Consider the following 20,653-nt stretch of genomic DNA (forward strand, 5'->3'; position numbering starts at 1 on the left):
ATTTTTGAAATATAAACCGTTAAATTTATGTCTATGTATATGCTACATAATGTGTGTGAACACCTTGTTAAGTATATATATTAATGACCACATTGAAAAATAAGCAACCCTGTGTGCATGCCTTTTTAATCGACTAGCAAAGTTGAACTGTCATTCTTGTTCTGCCTTCGTATTTGTGGAAGTCAAATAGAATATTTTCTGGAATAGAATTGTGAAAATATTGTGTGAAATATTTATCGTTTGTCAAAATAATAGTTCCAGGAAGAACTTAAAATAGAAACAAACAATTGTAAATACAAGTTTTATATAAACTTGGTATTTTGTATGTACACGAGCAACGTCGTAACACAGGCATAAGTAGTGAGGGGTTCATAGTCGGAAAAAATTTGTTTTCAACAATGGTGGACGCTGCACGCCAAATGCTGGACGAGCTGATGGGTCGTAATAGAAATTTGCATCCATCCGAAGCGCCGCGTAAAGTTAGTTGGGATGACCCGGACGTGAGTACTTTAAATTTTCTTGTAGGCAGAATATGTACATACCATATATTGCTGCCATTTTTTAGTTCGTAGCAAAATCAATAATACATGCGAAGGATTAGACGTAAACGAATTAGTACTGTAAGTTTTTTTTTTTTGATTTATGATTCGTTTCAGTTCTGTCAATATTATATAGTGAAATTTTGTCCACATGATCTCTTCATTAATACGCGCGCAGATTTGGGACCATGCACCCAAATACATGACGACGAAGCAAAACGTTTGTATGAAGAAGCACGTCCATCACCTCGTAAGCGCTCTTACGAGGATGAGTTTTTGAGATTTTGTAACAACATGTTAAATGATGTCGATCGCAAAATCCAAAAAGGCAAACAGCGTTTGCAATTAATGCATCGTGATCACCCCGCACCTTCTATACCACTTTCAAAGTACCAAGAACAGTTGAACAATATGAACGCACGCATTAAAAAATTACTCTCCGAGGCCGAAGAGGCTGGCATACGTGGTGATGTTGATCAGGCCAAGGATCTTATGGCACTTTGCGAGCAATTAAAAGACGAGAAAGAGGCGCTCGTGGCACAACACGAGCAACAACAGCAAATACACCATCAGACAAATGGCTTATTGAAGGAAAGCTTGACTACGCCACCATCGGAGAGTAATGCAGACAAATCAGACGGTGAAAAATCACCAAGAAGTGAAGATGGCGGTAGCGGCAGCGAAAAGAAAGTGCTGCCTTGGATGCAGGATCTGGGTACATTGCCTGAGAAGCAAATGGAAGTATGTGAAATCTGCGGAGCCTTTCTGATAGTTGGCGATGCGCAGCAACGTATTGAAGACCATCTGATGGGGAAACAACATTTGGGTTATTCGCGTTTGCGTAAAGCCGTAGAGGAAATACACGAACGTAGACAAAAGGATCGCGAGGAGGAGGAGCGCAAAAGGCGCGAGGAACGTGAACAACGCAGCGCACAGCGCAGCACCTACAGTCACCATAACGAACGTAGACGGTAAATACGTTGTTTTTTTTTTTGGAATAGTATGCCGTTACGTACAGTAAATACAAATCTTAAATCTTTCCATTGCAGTGAGCATCATGATCATCGTGAGCGCGACCGTGACCGTGAGCGCGAGCGTGAGTATCGCGCACGCTCACGTGATCACAGCAGCCGGCATTCGGCCGACAAACATCGACGTAAGTTGTAAATTCTTTTTTGCAGACATATACTCACAAACATTGTTTTGCTTTAATTAATTTTTTTTATATATTTTTTTTTTATTAACTTTCAGACCATCACAAAGCCTCGCATCGCAGGCGTTCACACTCGCGCAGCAGCCATCGACGCAACAGCAGGGATCGTCAAAGTCGCAGCCGTAGCCGCAGTCGCAGTCGGTATTAATTACACGCATTTGTACGTGGCGGATTGAGGTACTCTCCCCAAAAACAAAACAAAAACAAATTTAATAAACTCTAAAAATCTAGCCCAATAAATAAAATGAATAATCTCAAGTTGTAAAACAAGGTGAGTACAAACGTATTTTCAACAGTATATATATTTAAGCATATAAACTTACATACACATATTTTCGAACTATCAAAATGCATACATACATATATTTCCGAAGCGAATGCGTACAGTAAATGTCATAAGGGAAATGAATATATCTAATATTATGCAGGCTTTTCTCACTTTTGCGGTTAGAGTTGGTAGTGACGAGAGTTTTGATTTGCGTTTCGCCTAGCGTGGACATAATGGTTTTTGTATGGTACATAAGCATTTGTAGTGGACTTCTAAAAGCAAAATCAAAATTTAGACACAGCACTTTGTTTGATAGACTTGCTAATTAACTTAGCACACACTAAAAAAAACTTAGCATTAGCTTAAGTAAGACATTTGCTGCGTTTGAAGAAGCGCGTTTAATAAAAGAGCTTAAATATATTCAAAAAAAAAAGTTTGGCACTAAATAACCTACAAAGTTACATTAATTTTAGTTTTTGCTCTATCGAGATAAAAAAAAAAAAACTAAATCTTTAAATGTTTAATTGCTAGGCGAAAAGTTGTTGCATTGGCTGAAACCCGCAACACACGTCGGCTAATTCACTTCATTCGACTCTACACTACGCTGGCTGCTTCTGCTCGTGGCATATTGCCGTAGGTCCTGTATCTGTCATAAACTAGTCTCTGTTAGCTGCCAGCGTTATTTCGAGGTACATTTCAAGCAAACAATCTAAATAAAAATTAGTTTTATGAACAAAAAAGCTTATTTGCAAGTTAGTTGGTTTTAATTTTTGAGTTTTTTGTTTAACTTTTCATAGCGTGAGTAAAAACACACGTAAACGCATACGTTTGAGAACGAGTAACTGAATGTCCTCCAGTACCCAGTTCAGTTGCGCCTACAAGACCAGTCCCCTTCAAACAAACTCGATAACAAGGTACTTTTTTCAATTTTTTGGAATATTTCTAATATGTAGTTTAAAGATTAAAATCGTTAAACAGTTGTGATACAGAAAAAAAAAAAAAAAAAAAAAAAACAAATTAATACTCGTATTTTTCGTACTATATGTTCTGGAAGTCAACATGTGAAGATTACCATACCAATGCTATTTGTAGATTTTAAGTGACCCGCGTACGCACTCATATTCGTACGCCAGTTCGCTACCACTTCGTACGCTCAGTAAACTGCGCACACATTCACCCACACCGAGGTAATTGTTTTAACCCTTATTACAAAAAATCAAATTTTGCAAATTGCGTCTTAATTCTTATTTAGTAGGAGAAAAAAGATTTTGTGTGTTGAGAAGTTATAAAATAATATGGTGGAAGTGAAGGGATTGAAGTTGATGTGTGATTTATAGTGGAAAACTCAGTTTTTTCATACCCGCTTTACAAAGGTAACAAAATAATTTATGATACTACGGTTAACTTATGTTTTTCTCGTATAATTTTAAATAAATAGTCGTTAAGTTATAAAAACTACAAAATTATTCATCAAAAAATAATACATTAATTATGCAAGAAAAAATATTAATAAACAATTTTAGAATTAAGTTGCTTAAAAACAATTATTTCAATATTTCGCCGCACAACACACTCCATACAAAACGTGTCACGAAAGTTTTTTTTCTTTGAAGTAAGACGCTACTTTTTCAATGCAGCAGTACGAGTATGTACATAAATAGCATTTTGCGTACCAAAACACATCAGAAATTATGTTGGCAGTCTTACATTTGCTACAAAATGTTTGAAGTGAGACAAAACGCGAAATGCTACTTAAATTTCGTTTTACAATTTTTGTACAATTCAAAGTTCTGGTGTCAAGTACTCCTACACTCGTAATGTTACGGTTAAATTTTTTTTTATTTTTACTTTTATTTTATTTTTTTTCTTCTAATTTGATTTTCAAGTTTTTTTATATTTTTTAAAATTTTTTTTATTTTTATTTTATTGATTTTTTTAAAAATTTTTTTTATATTTTGTTTTTTTTGTTTGTTTATTTTATTTTATTTATTTATTAGTTTTGTTTTGTATATTCTACTTTTTTTAATTTATTTTTATTTAGTTTTTTTTTAATTAATTTAATTTATTTTTTTTTATTTTTTAATTTTTTTATTTATTTTATTTATTTTATTTATTAATTTTTTATTTATTTTATTTATTAATTTTTTATTTATTTTATTTAGTTTTTTTATTTATTTTATTTAGTTTTTTTTTATTTATTAATTCTTTATTTATTTTATTTATTAATTTTTTATTTATTTTATTTAGTTTTTTTTTATTTATTAATTTTTTTTGTACTTTTTTTTTATATATTAATTTTTTTTGTACTTTTTTTTTTATATATTAATTTTTTTTTTATTTATTAATTTTTTTTTTGTACTTTTTATTTTTTTATTTATTTTTTATTATTATATTTTTTTTATTTATTAATTTTGTTAAATTTATTTTATTTGTTTTTTTTTTTACTTTTTTTTTGTATTTAAAAATCGTTTAATCGTTAAATTTTTTTGTAAATAATTAAATTTTTAAATTATTCAGTTTGCCTCGTGTGTAAACACACGCATGTTGCATACTTTACTGCGCACATTTGCTCACCAGCTCACTTTGCTCAAAAAACTTTCGTGACCAACGCTGGCACAGCGCATCCTTCCTCATCGTTTACCTCTTCTATTCTCCCTAATACAAGTGTAAGGCTTAATATAATAAAAAATTTGTGTGATGGTATTTTGTTTAGTCATGAATTCTGTTTGCATTGAGGCATTCGCAAAACTTTCACACAACTGTGCATTTTTACAGAAACCCGCCCGCTACAAGAACATAACGCCGTCACGGGCGCTGCGTTACTTTGCACAAACAACGGCACTAATACGTGAACAATCATCAACTGCTTTCATTGTTGGTGCAAGACGGCACATGTCAACCAGCCAAGCAGTCGAGGCGCCATCAACTCATTGCAGGTAACAGACACCTTCCAAAAATCAACATTTCTTTCAAAAACACAAACAGCTGCACACAAACGCCAAGCGTAACCGCCACACCAGCCCAACACACAGCCAGCGTTTTGCAAGCAGCAATATATGCATGTGCAACTCAGCTAAGCAACAGCACATGTTTGCAACAATAATAATAGCGCAAGGCGAACCGCTGGAATGAGACCGACCGCAACCGACTGCCGTTGTGTTAGGCCGCAAAGTACGCCGTTAAACGAGGTGATTTCTTAAACTATTTAGTTTTATGCTTGAGTTTTTCTTGAAAACAAATTTAAATAACTAAAAAAAATTATATATATATATATTATATATATATTGGTAAATGATAATTGGGCGCCCAATGAATTATCCTACTAAATTACTTTTTTAATAATGTAACTTTTTAACTTTTTTGCAATTAAATTCAAATTACAAGCAAACATGGCAAAAACTTTTATAAAAGCGCTTTGAATTTACTGCTTTGAGTGCTGCCACCGAATGCGACACGTTTTTCATTCTTTCATAATATAAATTATCTTCCTTAAACAAATTCAATTGAAACAATAAATATACATTAATATGAATGTACGTATATACATATATATAAAAAAAAGTTAAAAAGCTAAAACAACATGTAATATAAAATATAACACAGCGACGCTTTGTGGCGCCTTTTAAAATTTAGTTTAACGTCAAATTGACTTTTTACTTGCATAATACATACATATACATATATATAAAACTCGCACGCAGTCAGAGCAAATTATCCCGTTTTGTAGGTATAAATAATGGTAGCATAGTAATTTATCGTATACAGATGGCTGCGAAAATTTTTAATAAATTATGCGTACTCGCAGAAAAATGATGTCGATGGCATGCACCTTTTTTTGACAAGTGTGTTATTGCACAACTTGTGGGGTTGCCGGGCGGGAACGAGTATAAACATGGTAAACACACACACAGCTATATACATTTAGCTTTAATTTATTTTTTTGAACATGACGTTTGTGTTTTTTTTTATTTTAAAAAAATTCAACTTTAATTTCTTTGCAACCGGCTAAATAAGTAAAACAAAGTTTCTAAAGTTTAGAACATTTCATATGCTTACCAAACTTAATTATCGAAGGGAATCTCCATAACCTCGTACGCTGTTGACCGCACGATATTGACATCGGGCAATGGAATCGTTGTCATTTACTCGAAAGTAAACGACTACCTCTTCGACCTTTCTCGCTTCTTTGCTGCATACACTCTCCCCCACTAAATCCACAGCGACCATATTCACAAACTGAACGAAGCAGTACAGACTAGAAATAAACATTAGAGTCAATGGCGTTGAAATTCCTGACCACCTCTTTGCATGCTCAACGAACCCCACTCATCTAACACCCTTTTCCCTGCGGTCCGACCCCGTCGAAACAGCTCGTTTGCTGCGTTTCCCGTGAGATGACCTCGACGACAACCAAACTGAAACCTACCACTCAAGCGGGCATTATATAACCGTTACAACAACAACAACATCGAAAAAAACATTTCCTCTGTAAATAGTTTGACTTATCTATATAATTCTCTTTGGAAATTTTTTAGTAATCCAAATTAAAAAAAAAATTACTCTTTTATTATTCCAAATCACTTTTTATCACTAATGAAATAAAAAGTTCAAATTTATTTTCACATTTTCAACATTTTTTATTTTTACTTTGACATTCGTATTTTTTTTGTAAATGCACATAAATAAAGCGCCATAAGTTTCAAAAACGATTTTTTAAGTATTGTCGAAGCTCTTAGAGAAATTCTATAAATTTAATTCAATCCAAGCTGTATGTTTATATAACTATATTGTATATTTTTCAAATTTCATATTTTTTAAATTTCATATTTTTTAAATTTCATATTTTTTAAATTTCATATTTTTTAAATATCATATTTTTTAAATTTCATGCTTTTTAAATTTCATATTTTTTAAATTTCATATTTTTTAAATTTCATGTTTTTTAAATTTATATTTTTCAAATTTCATATTTTTTAAATTTCATGTTTTTTAAATTTATATTTTTCAAATTTCATATTTTTTAAATTTCATATTTTTTAAATTTCATATTTTTTAAATTTCATATTTTTTAAATTTTATATTTTTTAAATTTCATGCTTTTTAAATTTCATATTTTTTAAATTTCATATTTTTTAAATTTCATGTTTTTTAAATTTATATTTTTTAAATTTCATGTTTTTTAAATTTCATAGTTTTTAAATTTCATATTTTTTGTATTGAGTATTAGCTTATGAAAATTAACTATTTTTAACATGAAAATCGCCTTTGCGCACCTGAAACCCTTCAATTGTTGCAGACCTATTTGTATTGAATTTTTCGTTATCGATTTATTTACGTTTAACTAGGCGCAACTTGAAAATTTTGATATTTTAGCTAGGTTACATGTTTATTTTCATAACATACACATTTGATTCGAGTCTCGATTAACATATTTACACAAAATGGAAGCATTTCAATTTCACATCAAGATTTATAAATTTTGTATTTGTTTTTACGTTTGTTTTTCATTTTCTCTTTTTTACTTGCACTTTCCATTATTGAAGTAATACTTTTGTCAATAAATTGCCAGCGTGTGTGCTGCGCCACTGCGACGCTAGTCTAAAGCGTTGTTTGGACGTTCTGCACAGCTTTGGAGAGCTCCACGCGCGATGGTATCAAGTAGAATGCCGGCGACACTTCCTCGCCGCACGGGCATTGGCAGCCATTGATCCAGCTGAAATTGCCCACTTTTTGGTCGCACTTCGGGCAATGCAAGCGCCCCTGCGTGTTGTGCGAGATGTCGCGCATCCAGGAGATCGGCTCCACGAACAGTATATTGCGACATACAGTCGGCAGTTGCTCGTTGACCGCATCGCCTACGCCAGCTGCGGCGTTGGCAACGGTGGGTGCGTCCAGTGAAGCATTGCGTATTTGCGCGGCGATCTCTTCCAGCAGTCGCGGCGGCTGCTGCACAACCGGTGCAGCATTGTTGTTGCTGCCGCCTGCCTTTGCAACCGACGGCACAGTGCTTGTGGCAAGTGATTTGGTGTTGTGCAGCAGTACGTGCGATTTCGAAACCAAAACGCGTCGGCACTTGCGACAGCGGTAGACAATGGGCTCCGGATTCTCCTGCGTAACGGCAGGATCCGATTTGATCAGACTATTAAAGGATTGTGGCAATATTTTCGCTATCGAAGTTGTATGCCGTTTAATTTTATATGTATTTTGTTGTTATGCAAGTCAAACTATTTACCTTTGCGCACTTGTTCGCCCGCCAAACGCAGCCGATAGAGTTTGTACCGCTGATACTGTGGATCGATTTTGCAGCCCATGCGTCGATAAAGCTTCAGTTGCGACACAAAGCCCGGATTGGGTTGCACAAAGCGACGCTTGGAGCGCACCAACTCAAACGCCGCCTGATACTCCAAATCGTGCTGTTTCATAATGAAAGCGATGACGACGGCAGAACTGCGACTAACGCCAAAATAACTGAAATGACAGCAAAGCTCGGTGAAGAAATGAAACTCGATATTTCAAGGTAAATAATAAATACTTTTATAACTAAGTTTATAGGATACACAGCGAGGCGTACTCACCAATGCACGAGCACACGCACCTTTTGCGCCATAGCCATGCTTATGAAATCCGCGCAGGTATCTAGATGGTGCAAAATGTCCTCCTTCGGCATGTCGGCAACTAGAGTAGGGTATAATGAGCCAGTTGAACATTGCATATAAAGTGAAAGCAAAATAATGTGGCTTTAAGTGTTTGATTTAAAGGAAGTTTCACCGATTGTTTAATTTTTTGTGCAGTGTTATTATTACTAGAAAACTGAGTGATATTTCCAGTAAAAAAATTAATTACGGTCTGTGCGTCCCTGTATGAATAGAAGGAAGTGTGGTATGCACCGCGACTTGGGGTCTATTGTGCCCGCACCTAAGTCACAACGACTCACTTTGCACCAGCACATTGATGAATTCCTATATACTGCTAGGTGCTAATGAAGTGATATGAACCCAATTTGGAAACATGGATCCAAGCACCTTAATGCTGCGTCTGCAGACTGTTGTGCAGTCATTAGCAGGTATTCTGGGGTTGCCGGCTCCATGACGCAGAACCGGCAGTTCGCACCAGAGGCTAAGTCCATGTTGTATAGATGCTTCTTGAGCCTGCAATGGCCAGTGTAGAACGCGACAAGTAACCGGATTTTGTTTCTCGGCAGATTCATTCATTTTTAAACCTGCTGAGGTCGTAACCACCCATTAGCAATCTGGCATGGCGCATGCCTTGGAGTTGTTGCCAATGTCTCTCGCTGCCTACTCTTTCCTTCTTTACGGAGCAGCTCCTTTGTGGTATGTGGATCAACCGCGATGTAAGTTTCTGGTTCTAACATTCTGGTGGAGACTGCAAAGCGGGCCAACTCGTCAGCCAGTTCATTCCCGGCTATACCCCTATGACCAGGCACCCAAATAAGGTGCACTGGCTTGCGGTTTGTTAGGCTGTTTAGCCGTTCCATACACTCCTGCACTAGTAGTGATATAACCTCATAGGCAGAGATCGCTTTTAGTGCCGCCTGACTATCGCCTGACCTCGACTATCGAGCATGGCAATACTTTCATTCCGATAGTTGCGTTGGAGGTTTATCTCTACAGACCGACTTATAGCATAGACTTCCGCTTGAAAGATCCTTAGAAAACTTTCCATGGGGATGAAGAGTTTGGAGCGTGGTCCTGCGACTCCTGCACCAATCCCCTCCAACGTTTTCGAGCCTGATCCCTGTATGTGACTGTCAACTGATGGAGACTGCTTAAATTAAGTCGAAATTTGTCAGCCCCTTGGCAACCTTGACGAAAGCATTTAGTATTTATAAAGATCTTACTCTGTTATAATGAGGCTAAGCTTTGCAGGCGTACATAATCTCCTAGCATCAGCGGCACGTCTGCTGTATTGAAAAGATAATTTCCGTTGATTCAAATGCCACACTTGAAGAACTGCTGTTTATAGCTGCCAGTATTTGTTTATTTCCCTCAAGCTATGCATTTCACCCGCGCTGCACGCTCTGCCACACCGCCATAAGCGTCGCATTGAAAAGCAAACGCGCTGCCAATAAAAGCTGTGTGGGCTGTCACTTGTGTCTTCATTCAAATAATAGCGCAATAATAAACAAAACCCACGCTACGCTGCCGAAAAAGAGAAAGAGGTGCTGCAACTACAGGCAAACAACAACAAATGTAGCCACACTAAGCATCCAAGCAAAGAAATCAACCAGCAGCCAGCAACATGTGTGGGGGAGTGCGGCGCTTTTCACACACACACACACACGCTTACATGTGTAATGTTGTACACAAATCCTCAATGTAATGACTACTTTGATATTCGTGTCGGCTTGTAGGATGATGCTGATGTACGTTGCTGTGTGCTGTCATACGCTTGTCGTTGTTGTCAATGCTTATAAAGCTGTGTGTTGGTATGTTGTCCTTAAGACCGCCTATTGAAGTGGCGTGAGCAGGCAGAAAATATTTGAATTTAATAAAACCTACGCAGAACGAAATTTTATGGCAAAACAGTAATTGAATGCACACACACACTTACAGACATGATATGACATGACACGACATGGCGTGTGCGGCGAGTACAAGTAGTGGCTATGGAAAGAAAGATGCGCATGCATTGGTGTGTGCAACGCACTCGTAACATGTGGCGACAGGGGGCGGTCCTACATGTCTACAGGCTTTTGTAACTGCGGACATGCTTGCTGTGGCAAGTGCGTGCGTGTCGATATGCATGTAATGCGCGTTTGGTTATTGACTGTGATGTCGAGCAAATGCATGTGTTACTGGTGTATGTGTAAAAAAAAAAACAAAAAAAAAAAAAAAAACATACGTCCTTTATTAGAAGCTTAGTCAGTTGAAGCTTGCTCGCCAAGGTTTTGTGCAACCATAAGCTGAAACGTTGTCTCACCAGTGGGAGCTTTAAATATTATAGCTTTGTGTATGTGTATAAAATCAGGATTGCAGCAGAGATGCATTGCTGCTACTAATAGGCCCCTCGACATTAAACGCATTCTATTCCTTTTTTCTTTAACGCCGTTCAGTATAACGTTGGCGTCAAGTGGGCTTATCACTGTGGCGGAAACTAGCTGCACTGATTGCAGGCTCATATTGATTTTAACCTTCAGCACATACTTTGGAAACTAATAAGGCGTGAACCTATATTTACCAGCTTCTATATTTGCAACCGTAATATTTATGTATGTGCATATGTGTGTGTTGAAAGTGTAGTGTTGTTTTGGGCAACCACAACTTACTGTGCACGTATTTGGTTGTTAGAAAGCTCGCCTCAGTGATATGTTGTGGCAGCGGCACTGAGTCCAGTGTTAATATGTGAGTAATTTCGAAATTTTTCAATGTTTCCATGTGTGTAGCAGCGGTTAGATTACCTGCAAAGTTTAAAGCGTTACTATAATTGTGTTACACTGCATACTCTGGCACACATACCCAAATATAAACCTGGCACGATTTCATCCACACTCACCGGTCCACCGTCGAAGTCCTCACGCCGCAATGTGCCCACATCTTGTAGACGACGTTGATTCTGGTTGACATTGGCGACTGTTGCACAATTCACGGCCACGCCTGCTGCAACTGTTGCATCCGTGCTGTTGTTGGGCTGACCATTGTTCCCGATCGTTTCTGCTTGCGTCAGGTTGCACTCCACCTGCATCTTGCTGATTTCTGTGCTGCTGACAATACTTGTGCGCTACTATAAAACTGGAAGCACAATGGTTGCTGTAATTTTCGGAAGCGCTGTTCACTGGACACGTTTAATACCGTGCGCGCACTGCAATGCACTGACTGATGTAGCTACCGTTCACTACCGGACTACGGTAATAAAACTGTAAACTGCACTCGATTGTAATTGCAAATAAACGTCAACAGCACATGGTGATATGCTATTGGCACGAATGCAACATAGTGTTTCATCCCTGGTAGTGTTGTTGGCAGCTGCCAATTTGTTTTATTTACATTTGACACAGCAGCTAAACAGCTGTTCGAAGTTTTCTTGAAAGTGAAAGGTGGGGCGATGTTGAGAGAATTTCCCTAAACAAATCCCGCAACAGGGTGTCAGTTGCATTTATAGGTTTTAATAACTAGTTATATTAAGTAATTATTTGCATGCGTTTCAAAATGAGTCGCCGTATTTTCAGCACTGTTAATAATTAATTTATTATTAACATTACAATACAAGTTTTAGACATAAATAATGCAAACAATTATATTGTAGTACAGCAAAATGCAACACTGCCGAAATGTCGACATCCACCTTATTTTTCTCCGCTACTTCTTGAACACTCATTTTTATTTTGTTTAATTGTTTAACAGCATACAAACTATTTGAAATAGCATTATAACTAGTGTAATGTAATTACTTTGTTAGCGCTTAATCCAAAGTAAAGGTCAAACTTGTGACCTCCGAACAAATTTAGAAATTTTCTCGTGCACAAATTTTCCACCCACTCATTCACACCTATACAAAATAAGGCAGACGTAACCGTTGGAAACCAGCTGCTAGTATTTACGCCAACAGCATTGGCGTTTCGCGTGCGTTTATTACCGCTAGCGATAACTCGTTCGATTATGGACAGCTGTAAGATGCTTCCAAGAGTGTCACGTCGCTTGGTCGCGTTTGATTTCGATTGCACCGTAGTGGATGACAACACAGACACGGTGGTTCGCGATCTCCTGCCAGTCGACAACTTCCCCAGTGAAACCATCACACAAAAGGAGGGTTGGCAGGAATACATGGCTGAAGTTTTCCGCCGTTTGCACAAGCAAAGCATTTCACCACAAACAATACGCGACAAAATACGCTGCATACCGGAGGTACCTGGTTTTGTTCGTTTGCTCAAGCGGCTGCATCAAGCGCAGGAAAATAAATATGACTTGGTTATTATTAGTGATTCAAATACCATCTTTATAAGTGAATGGCTGGAAGCGCATGGACTAGCAAATTGCTTTGAAAACATATTTACCAACCCAGCGCATTTTGACAATGACGGCTTACTGCATGTGCAACCTTATCACCATCAGACCGATTGCAAACTGAGCGCTGCCAACTTATGTAAGGGTAAGATATTGGAGCATTTCGTGGCCAAGCGAAATCTGCGCGATAATACGCACTACGAATGTATTATTTATGTTGGTGATGGCCACAACGACTTGTGTCCAGTGCTGAAGCTGCGGCAAGGCGATATAGCATGTCCTCGGCAAGATTATGCGCTGGACAAAAAAATAACAGCGCATCGCAATAAAATGAATTTGCGCGCGGATGTCATTAAGTGGAAAAGTGGTTTTGAATTGTTGAAACAATTGGCTGAACGTGATGCCGCACTAGATGATACGGATGCAGGCAAGACGTCGACGGAATCAACAAAGCAGTAGACAGTCAATTGTGCGACATTAGAATGTGTGCAAACCCACTGAATTAACTGCATGCTGATAAAATTCTATTAAGTGCTGTGTTAGTGTGTGCTAAGCTAGCTATTTGTGTATTTTTTCAAAGATTTCTGTGTATGAATGTTATTGTGTATATCAAATCTCTATACAGTTATCCAAGTATTTTCCATATTGTAGCCAAATGATATCTACGTGACCATAGGTCGCGGTGCATACCTCAAAATTTATTCTATCTATCTACTTGTATACATACATTTGTGTACTAAGTGTTTGGTGGCGAGCGTTAATAAAAATTGTCATATGCTCGCCATAAATATTATCTTAATACATACATATACATTTATTGCACCTGAACGCTAAATTGGAGTGAATGAGCGGTTTATGTACAAGTGGTTAACACGGGAATCTCTATTTACAGTGTTAAATATTACATACATACATAATATAAATATATTTTTAGATGTTTTAGCTGCGAATTATTGCAATAAATAAATGACTGAAAAGCACTGCAAACATATTTAATTTTGCAAGAGTATGGCTTATCTTTCTGTGTTTAAGTGTTTTCAAAACAGGTAAGCATTTAGTTAGCTTAAACTAGCAAACATGCTATAATTATGCAAATAAAATACAATAAATACTTTTTATGAACCGTATTCAAATGTCTGCTAAGAGCACAAAACTTCCCAAATTCAAACGCATTTGACGTTTTGTTCACTCATTGCACATGAGCAATTCACACGCACAGTGCGCACACCTACACATGCGCACGAACAAATTCGCCAAAAATGCAATTTTAAATTCATAATTATGATCCAGGATAATGCGAATGTGCAAGAAAAGGAAAGGATATCTATTTGTGTTGTCTGTTGTTTTTCAGCGACTTTCTCATCACTTCTGGGCACCTGTTATTTCAGCTGGTTTTTTCGATAAGAAAAGCTGGTCGCGAGATCAACGACGACAGCCACGGAAGTGCAGGGTTGCGAACTTTTTAATTAAAAAATTTGGAATATAAAAATAAATAATAAAAAAAAAAATAAAATAAAAAATGGTATTACAAATTATATTTTCAATTTTTAACCCCAACATCGGGATCAACAAATTATTTTTAATTCTTAATTATGGTATATACATAAGTACGTGAAATAATTTTTTGTTTTTTAGTTCGGTAGAAAAATTAAAATTATAAAATAATTTTTTTGACCGGTTTTTGGGATTAAAAATGTTTTTTTTTTAATTTTTTATTTGGTATATGGCATTAAATTTTTTTTTTAATTTCTGTGTGTGTGTAAAAAACACCAAGCGAGCAGAACAGACAACTAGTCAACGATAAGAAGAGCGTAGCAAAACAAAAATAAAATAGCAAAGAGAGCGAGCACGTGGTGAGTATTGTAGTTGATTGGTTGCTTACTGTATGGTTATGGGTGCCTATTATTTCAGCTGGTTTTGTGCAACGCCTCAAAATTGTTTAAATCAACACTAGGGTGGGTCGGTCTCTAACGATTTAAGGTTATTTTTAAGTTGTGGAGAAAAAATGGTAATAAAAAATATTTTTATTTTAAATAATAAGTGGAAATATTATTATTTAAAACTATGTAATGCGGCTCTGCCATTTTTATACATACTTACACAGCAGTCCACACAAATAACACCAGTTGTCGGCTTAAAGGATATTTTGGTCTTTATTTGAATTGTACACAGTAAATTTGAAAAATGTACGCATATGAATTTATGTATGTATGTATATAAGTGAGTATATGAGTGTATGCTTGCAGCAGATTAACTTTCGCTTCATTTTTCAAAAACCATTTGTTAATACAATATTATGTTAAGTTAAGTGTCATAGTGTTGGCTTCATATTCAATATATCTTTAATACACGTACATAATATATATGTGTAGTAGAGGTCTTCTCTTACATAAAATGCGTTGTAAAATTTTATAGCACACAAGTTTTTACTTCATGAAAACTTAACAGCAATATACAGTAACAATTGCAGCTATTTAAGTGTTTTTACGCACACCACTGTAACAATTTTTACTTTCAAAAAGAGTGCAACACCTGCTCGTATGCACTTTTGTAGAGTTGTGTGTATGTATAATATTAAACATTAATGGATTTTGTGTAGGAAACGGCTGTAGCCTCACTATCTATAACAAATTGCTTGTAAACTTTGCGACCTAATACATGCGTGTAAAATTTGGATTTTAGAAAAATTGACAAAATCAATTACATATATAATTAATTACTATAATAATGTGGTAAAAAAGCAATAATAAAAATTAAAAAATATATAGGCTAATAACATGTCGATAAAATATTAAAATATGCATATAAACGCCAACAAGTGGCAACCATATCGTTCAGCTAAGTAAGTGTCAAACTCAAAATGGTAAATATTAGCAAAAAAAAAACAAAAAAAAGAAATACAAAATTTCTTTTTAACCAAGGAAAATTCAATAATCGAAAATACATTTGCTCGCTTATTTCGTTGGAAGGCCAATGCATTCTTAGCACCAAACAATCCGCAAGCGCAATTGAACGCGCATTTATGGCGAAACATGCGCTTTGCAAATTTCTAATTACACCTAAACAACTACTTCGTGTAAAAATATTTCACTTTATGCTTCTTAAATTCCACCCGCTGACATACGACTGCGCGCTATCACGTGCCTAAACTACTTTATACTGCTAACTTTTTGTATTCCTATTTTGTCTTCACTCACTTGCTAGCTACTATTGGTTTTCATTTTGTTTGTGATTTTGTTGTTGTTGTTGTGTGTGTGTGTTGCCTTAAATGGTGTTCTTAACAATTTCACAGTTTATATCATAAAAATATCTTAAACTTAGTCTTAGAAGAATTTTAATATTTCGACATTTCTGGCAATTAGCACCGACGCTGCCGCAACCGCTCTCCATGAGCTGTGTGGTGGTGGTGGCCGTTACGGCAAGCGTATCAATGATAACTGTCTCATCCTCGTACTCATCACGTTCGTAGTAGTAAATATCATAGTCCTTTTGGTTGTAGTTGGCCATGGTCACTTGCATGCCGCGCTGCCCCGGCTCGCCGGTGCCACGCTTTACGTAACGCGCACAGCGTACACTGCCGCCGGCGTTGTTTAACAGCGTATTGGCTGTTGCGTTACAGGTTGCGGCACCGTTTCTTCTCGCATTATAAGTGTCGTAATTGTTGTAACTGTCGTGACTGTCGTAGTAGTGGTTGTTGTCGATGGTGCGCGTGTCAGCGCGTTGACCGCTAGTGCCGAATCTGTTGCTGGCTCTGCACGCGCTTGTTGTTGTTATTGCTGCTGTGGCGGCTATAGTTTGTTGCTGATATTGTTGGGGCTGCTGTTGTTGTTGTTGTTGTTGCTGCTGCTGATAATTAGTATTGCCAATTTGGCTTGGCCAGAGGCAGCGCATCCAAGCGAAGCGCCTTTCACATTTTAAACATTGCTAGTGACAGTGTTCCGTTACATCGACAATCACCGACTTCCGCCAGCAGAACAGGAAGTAGCCGACAGCGGCGCCCAGCACCACGGCAATGCAGAGCCAAACGTTGTAGGTCATAAAGATCAGCATCAGCATGAAGGAGAGCGTCACTTGCAGTATGTGGAGCCCGGTTTGATAGAAATGGTTCAGCGACAGCATCGTCGGACTGTGGCAGGCGAAAAGAGCGTGGGAGAGATAGAGAGAGAGAGAGAGAGGGTAAGTAGGAGCAGCGTAAAAAAAGTAAATGTTAATAGCTTAAAAATAAAATGGCGACAGGAAACGAATTATTTGATGCGTTAAAAAGCGGATAATCGTTGCGCCAACAAACACATGCACAATCTATGTAGTTTTTACTGTGATGAGTGGATGGCGGGGGTATGTCGTTTTTTTTTTCATTTTAGGTGAAATAATAAATAAAAATTTTGCGAGGGTTCAACAGCGAGTAACGAAAACGACGGCTTGAATCTCAATGCATGCAGCTTTGCAGCTCGAAGCTCTACACCTAACTGATTTGTGCGTCGCGGTCGCGCATGTCAAGTTTAAGTCTGGCCATGTAAATCTCGGTGATCGGTGATTATGCTGGCTGGTTTTCGGCGTTTGCGCATGTTATTATATGTCAGCTGCGGTGACTACTTAAGTGTGAGGTTAGATTTGAGTTGGCAAAATGCTGCACGCTTGTAGAAACACTAACATTTAGTTGCAAAGGAAAATAACTGTCGCTCACGTTGTAGCTGATCACATCACTTACTTAAGAAATATGCAATTTTCATTATTATACTCACGGTTGCTTGTGTATGACTTCGCCAACATATCTACACGTTACAGATTTTTCGATTATTATTTTTTGTTTCGTTGAGAGCACAAATGTGAATGGATGTGAGAAAGAGAGAAAAATGAAGCAAAAGGGACAAAACATATGCGAATTAGAATATGGATTACAACAATAGCAAACATACAAACAACACATTAAAGAATTTAAAAATAAAACAGAAAACTAAAGCTGCTAAGTGCACCAAGAATGTCAACACACAGTCTACAATTACTTACTGCACTGGCGAGGCGCTCGTCGACGGCGTACTCCGTTGCGGATCTTCGGGATTGCGTTGTGGTCCGGTAACTGGTCGGTATTCCAGCAAATTGTATGTCTTCCAAAACAGGTATTCGCGATAGTACTTGAGACCCTCGTAAAGCACAGCCATTACAAATATAGCGATCATCGAACCAATCAGGCCCATGATACTATCGAATTTCCACCAGGAGAAGAGCACAGTCTCATTGTAGCCGTAGTGGAACTGCAACGAAATAGTGTTAGTTGAAATTGTGTAACCACGAAAAGCCTTTACTTACCGCCATTGACATCATATGATGCATTGCTCCTTCCATATTCATGGCGCCATGGTCGTGGCTGTTGTGCATCGCATGCTGGTCGCTCATGACCACGTGCTCGCCATGACCCATCACATCCAAGGGGCTGACAGTGGTGGTGGACAATATTGTAGCGGCATGATCGTGTGGTGTTGCCGTATCTAGAGGCAGCATATGATGTGCTTTAGTACAAATGGTGGACCATTCAATGGATGAAGTAGTGTGTGAGATAACGAAACAAAAGTAAGGCAGCGTAAAAAAAAAAAAAAATTGAAGAATAAAAACAAACAATAACAATAAAAATAAAAAATACTACACATAAAAAAATAAATTACTTATAAATTAAAAAAGTAATATAATCCACAGAAGTAAAATAGTATTTCCTGCACACTAACGTAGACTATTGGTGTTAATGCCCTAAAATATAATACTCGTATATGCTACGAATGCTATGAGTTTAGAGTGTTACTAAGAGACAGCACACGGCTTGATTGAGTTTGGTGTCGATTTTGAGAGATTTTAGAGTGAATGGGCATAGTACAATGAACAAAAATCTAGCGGTAACTTTAGCTACCACATGCTTTTTTGGAAAGTTCTGTCATTCGAGTGACGATTAACAAACTGTTTTCGGAAAGATTGCTATAACACGAATGCTTTCGTAGGCTCTAGGCCTAAAAGTTGTTGAGTTGGTAACTGCTGATGTTACAGTGGTAAAAGGGATTCACTGAGCTGGAAAATTTGGAGAAGGTGGAACCCTCTGTAACCCCTTGCTTTACGATTTAATTTCTAAGAATAAAAAAAAATACAATTAATTTCGAAATAAATACAAATTGATAAATAAGAATAAAAAGAGAGCCAAGATAATGTATAAATATTATAACATTTGTTTTTAAGTTTAATAAATTTACTACTACTACTTTTGCAGCATTTAAAGATGTGGCGGGCATTGCGGGACCGTCAATGTTGAATTTGGCACAGAAAATGTTTGCGGGCGACAGTCGTCATTTTCACTCAAGGGGTTAAATTAATGGGGCTGCTCTTACAAGCGGCAAAATATCAGTGAAAAAAAAACACAAATCATAACATACAGGGGTGTTGTAGAATCAGATAGTTGTCGGTAACAGAATTGCAACCGATAAAAAAAAATGTATAGTAGTAGCTGTCATGAATTCAGATATTATTGGTTTGACGTACGAAACAGCAATTGTATCGGTTTTGAGTGTCACGCAAACCAATTTTATCGGGTCTGTTATCGGTAGCAAAGCAAGCAGATATTCGCTGACAGATTTGAAATGTAAGTTAAGAAAATAATTTATATTATTGTTACGTTCTAATTTATCTGCATTTTTATAGGCGAAAACTTAAAAATAAAACACCAAATTTCATAATTATTGAGTTTATGAAAAAAATGCAGATATTTTAAGAGGTTTCACAAAACGTTATAAATGTAATATAAATCGATAATGTGATATAAATCTGTAATGTAAGCATGCATACAAACATACAAGTAAATGCAAACCAAATTCCACATGCGTCTCCTCCAAGTGGATTACTGTGATCTTTTAATATCTTGCTTTTAATTTTTCATTGCTTTTTTCTTTCAATAAAATATAAGCTAAAATAGCGGCACTCATTGTAGACTTTAGTAGATTTTATTGGGTATTTCCAATTTGTCAAACGCTTACAAATTTATTCATTTACAAGTTTTGTCACAATAGTAAACAGCTGATACGAATATTGCTTTTGCATATGTTCTTAAAGACAAAAATCCAATCAGATTCTGTGACACCACTGAAAACTGACAACTACGCAAATGTCTGTCTTGAATTCCACAACACTACTGATAACGTAATGAACCTTAGTCATGCTTAGGTAAAACTTAGTGTATAAACAAAACTGCGGCGTTGCTATGAGCGTCATTTTAGCAGTTTACTTTGACTATGATTGTAGAAACTTACCGTGATTGTGTATACTATGCTGTGAATGATCCATTTTGCCACTACCGTGTGCAGGTTACCACTTATTATTGTAGTTGTTGCTGCTCAAATCCACCGAATTAATTAAAAATAAGATTTTTTGCTCGCCAACACTTGCCTTGGCATTTAGGAAGATTGCTGTGAAATGGCGGACTGTAAATAGAAGAAGAGAGAGAGAGAGAGAGAGAGTGAATATATGTATGAGAAAATATTGTGGAGCATTTTAAATTTAATTGTAATTTGCTTGCTTGTTACTCTGCCTTTTCTACGTAACTAATTACGCATATCGGTATTATATACGCAAGGAATACAAAGCATGCTTAGGCGTTGTATAACAACTAAATGCTGTGGTCTGACAGTCTAACGGTAAA

At 36.8% G+C, this 20,653-nt stretch overlaps 4 protein-coding genes across 13 annotated transcripts in view; 2 read left to right on the top strand and 2 right to left on the bottom strand.

Moving 5' to 3' along the window:
- The first annotated feature begins 148 nt into the window (after positions 1–148).
- On the top strand, positions 149–5,833 carry LOC106620847 (luc7-like protein 3). Of its 8 annotated transcripts, none has more exons than XM_014239480.3 (9): positions 149–500; positions 657–1,510; positions 1,589–1,695; positions 1,791–2,023; positions 2,552–2,709; positions 2,818–2,934; positions 3,075–3,207; positions 3,273–3,393; positions 4,796–5,833. In XM_014239480.3, exons 1-4 carry the CDS (start codon positions 399–401, stop codon positions 1,898–1,900), a joined length of 1,173 nt encoding a protein of 390 aa, XP_014094955.3. In that variant the 5' UTR covers positions 149–398; the 3' UTR covers positions 1,901–2,023; positions 2,552–2,709; positions 2,818–2,934; positions 3,075–3,207; positions 3,273–3,393; positions 4,796–5,833. The 8 variants fall into 8 exon arrangements, with proteins under 8 accessions (XP_014094955.3, XP_069965601.1, XP_036215198.2 ...); XM_070109500.1 differs by having other exon boundaries at positions 3,276–3,393; XM_036359305.2 differs by having other exon boundaries at positions 3,113–3,207.
- Positions 5,834–7,211: 1,378 nt separating this feature from the next.
- Positions 7,212–12,006, bottom strand: MKP-4 (MAPK Phosphatase 4). Its single transcript, XM_014239475.3, has 5 exons — positions 11,497–12,006; positions 11,307–11,438; positions 8,596–8,695; positions 8,253–8,488; positions 7,212–8,187 (listed from the first exon to the last, which is right to left on the bottom strand). The coding sequence occupies exons 1-5, from the start codon at positions 11,720–11,722 to the stop codon at positions 7,619–7,621; spliced, it is 1,263 nt and encodes a 420-aa protein (XP_014094950.3). The 5' UTR covers positions 11,723–12,006; the 3' UTR covers positions 7,212–7,618.
- Positions 12,007–12,325: 319 nt separating this feature from the next.
- Positions 12,326–13,977, top strand: LOC106620845 (probable phosphatase phospho2). The gene has a single exon (XM_014239477.3). The coding sequence runs from the start codon at positions 12,637–12,639 to the stop codon at positions 13,438–13,440; it is 804 nt and encodes a 267-aa protein (XP_014094952.2). The 5' UTR covers positions 12,326–12,636; the 3' UTR covers positions 13,441–13,977.
- A 1,138-nt stretch (positions 13,978–15,115) lies between these two features.
- The window catches only part of Ctr1A (Copper transporter 1A), a 28,724-nt gene continuing 23,186 nt past the window's right edge, over positions 15,116–20,653 (bottom strand). The window contains exons 2-6 of one of the 3 annotated variants that reach the window (XM_014239491.3): positions 20,265–20,435; positions 18,289–18,467; positions 17,989–18,233; positions 17,724–17,753; positions 15,116–17,107 (exon numbers count right to left, since the gene is read on the bottom strand). In XM_014239491.3, coding sequence (XP_014094966.1) covers positions 16,906–17,107; positions 17,724–17,753; positions 17,989–18,233; positions 18,289–18,467; positions 20,265–20,298 — 690 coding nt within the window. In that variant the 5' untranslated portion in view covers positions 20,299–20,435 and the 3' untranslated portion in view covers positions 15,116–16,905. Of the gene's footprint in view, positions 17,108–17,723; positions 17,754–17,988; positions 18,234–18,288; positions 18,489–20,264; positions 20,436–20,653 lie in introns of all 3 variants that reach the window. The other 2 variants (XM_014239489.3, XM_014239492.3) reach the window with 2 other exon arrangements.

Source organism: Bactrocera oleae, chromosome 5 (assembly GCF_042242935.1).
Source record: "Bactrocera oleae isolate idBacOlea1 chromosome 5, idBacOlea1, whole genome shotgun sequence".
In the NCBI taxonomy this organism is placed as follows: domain Eukaryota; kingdom Metazoa; phylum Arthropoda; class Insecta; order Diptera; family Tephritidae; genus Bactrocera; species Bactrocera oleae.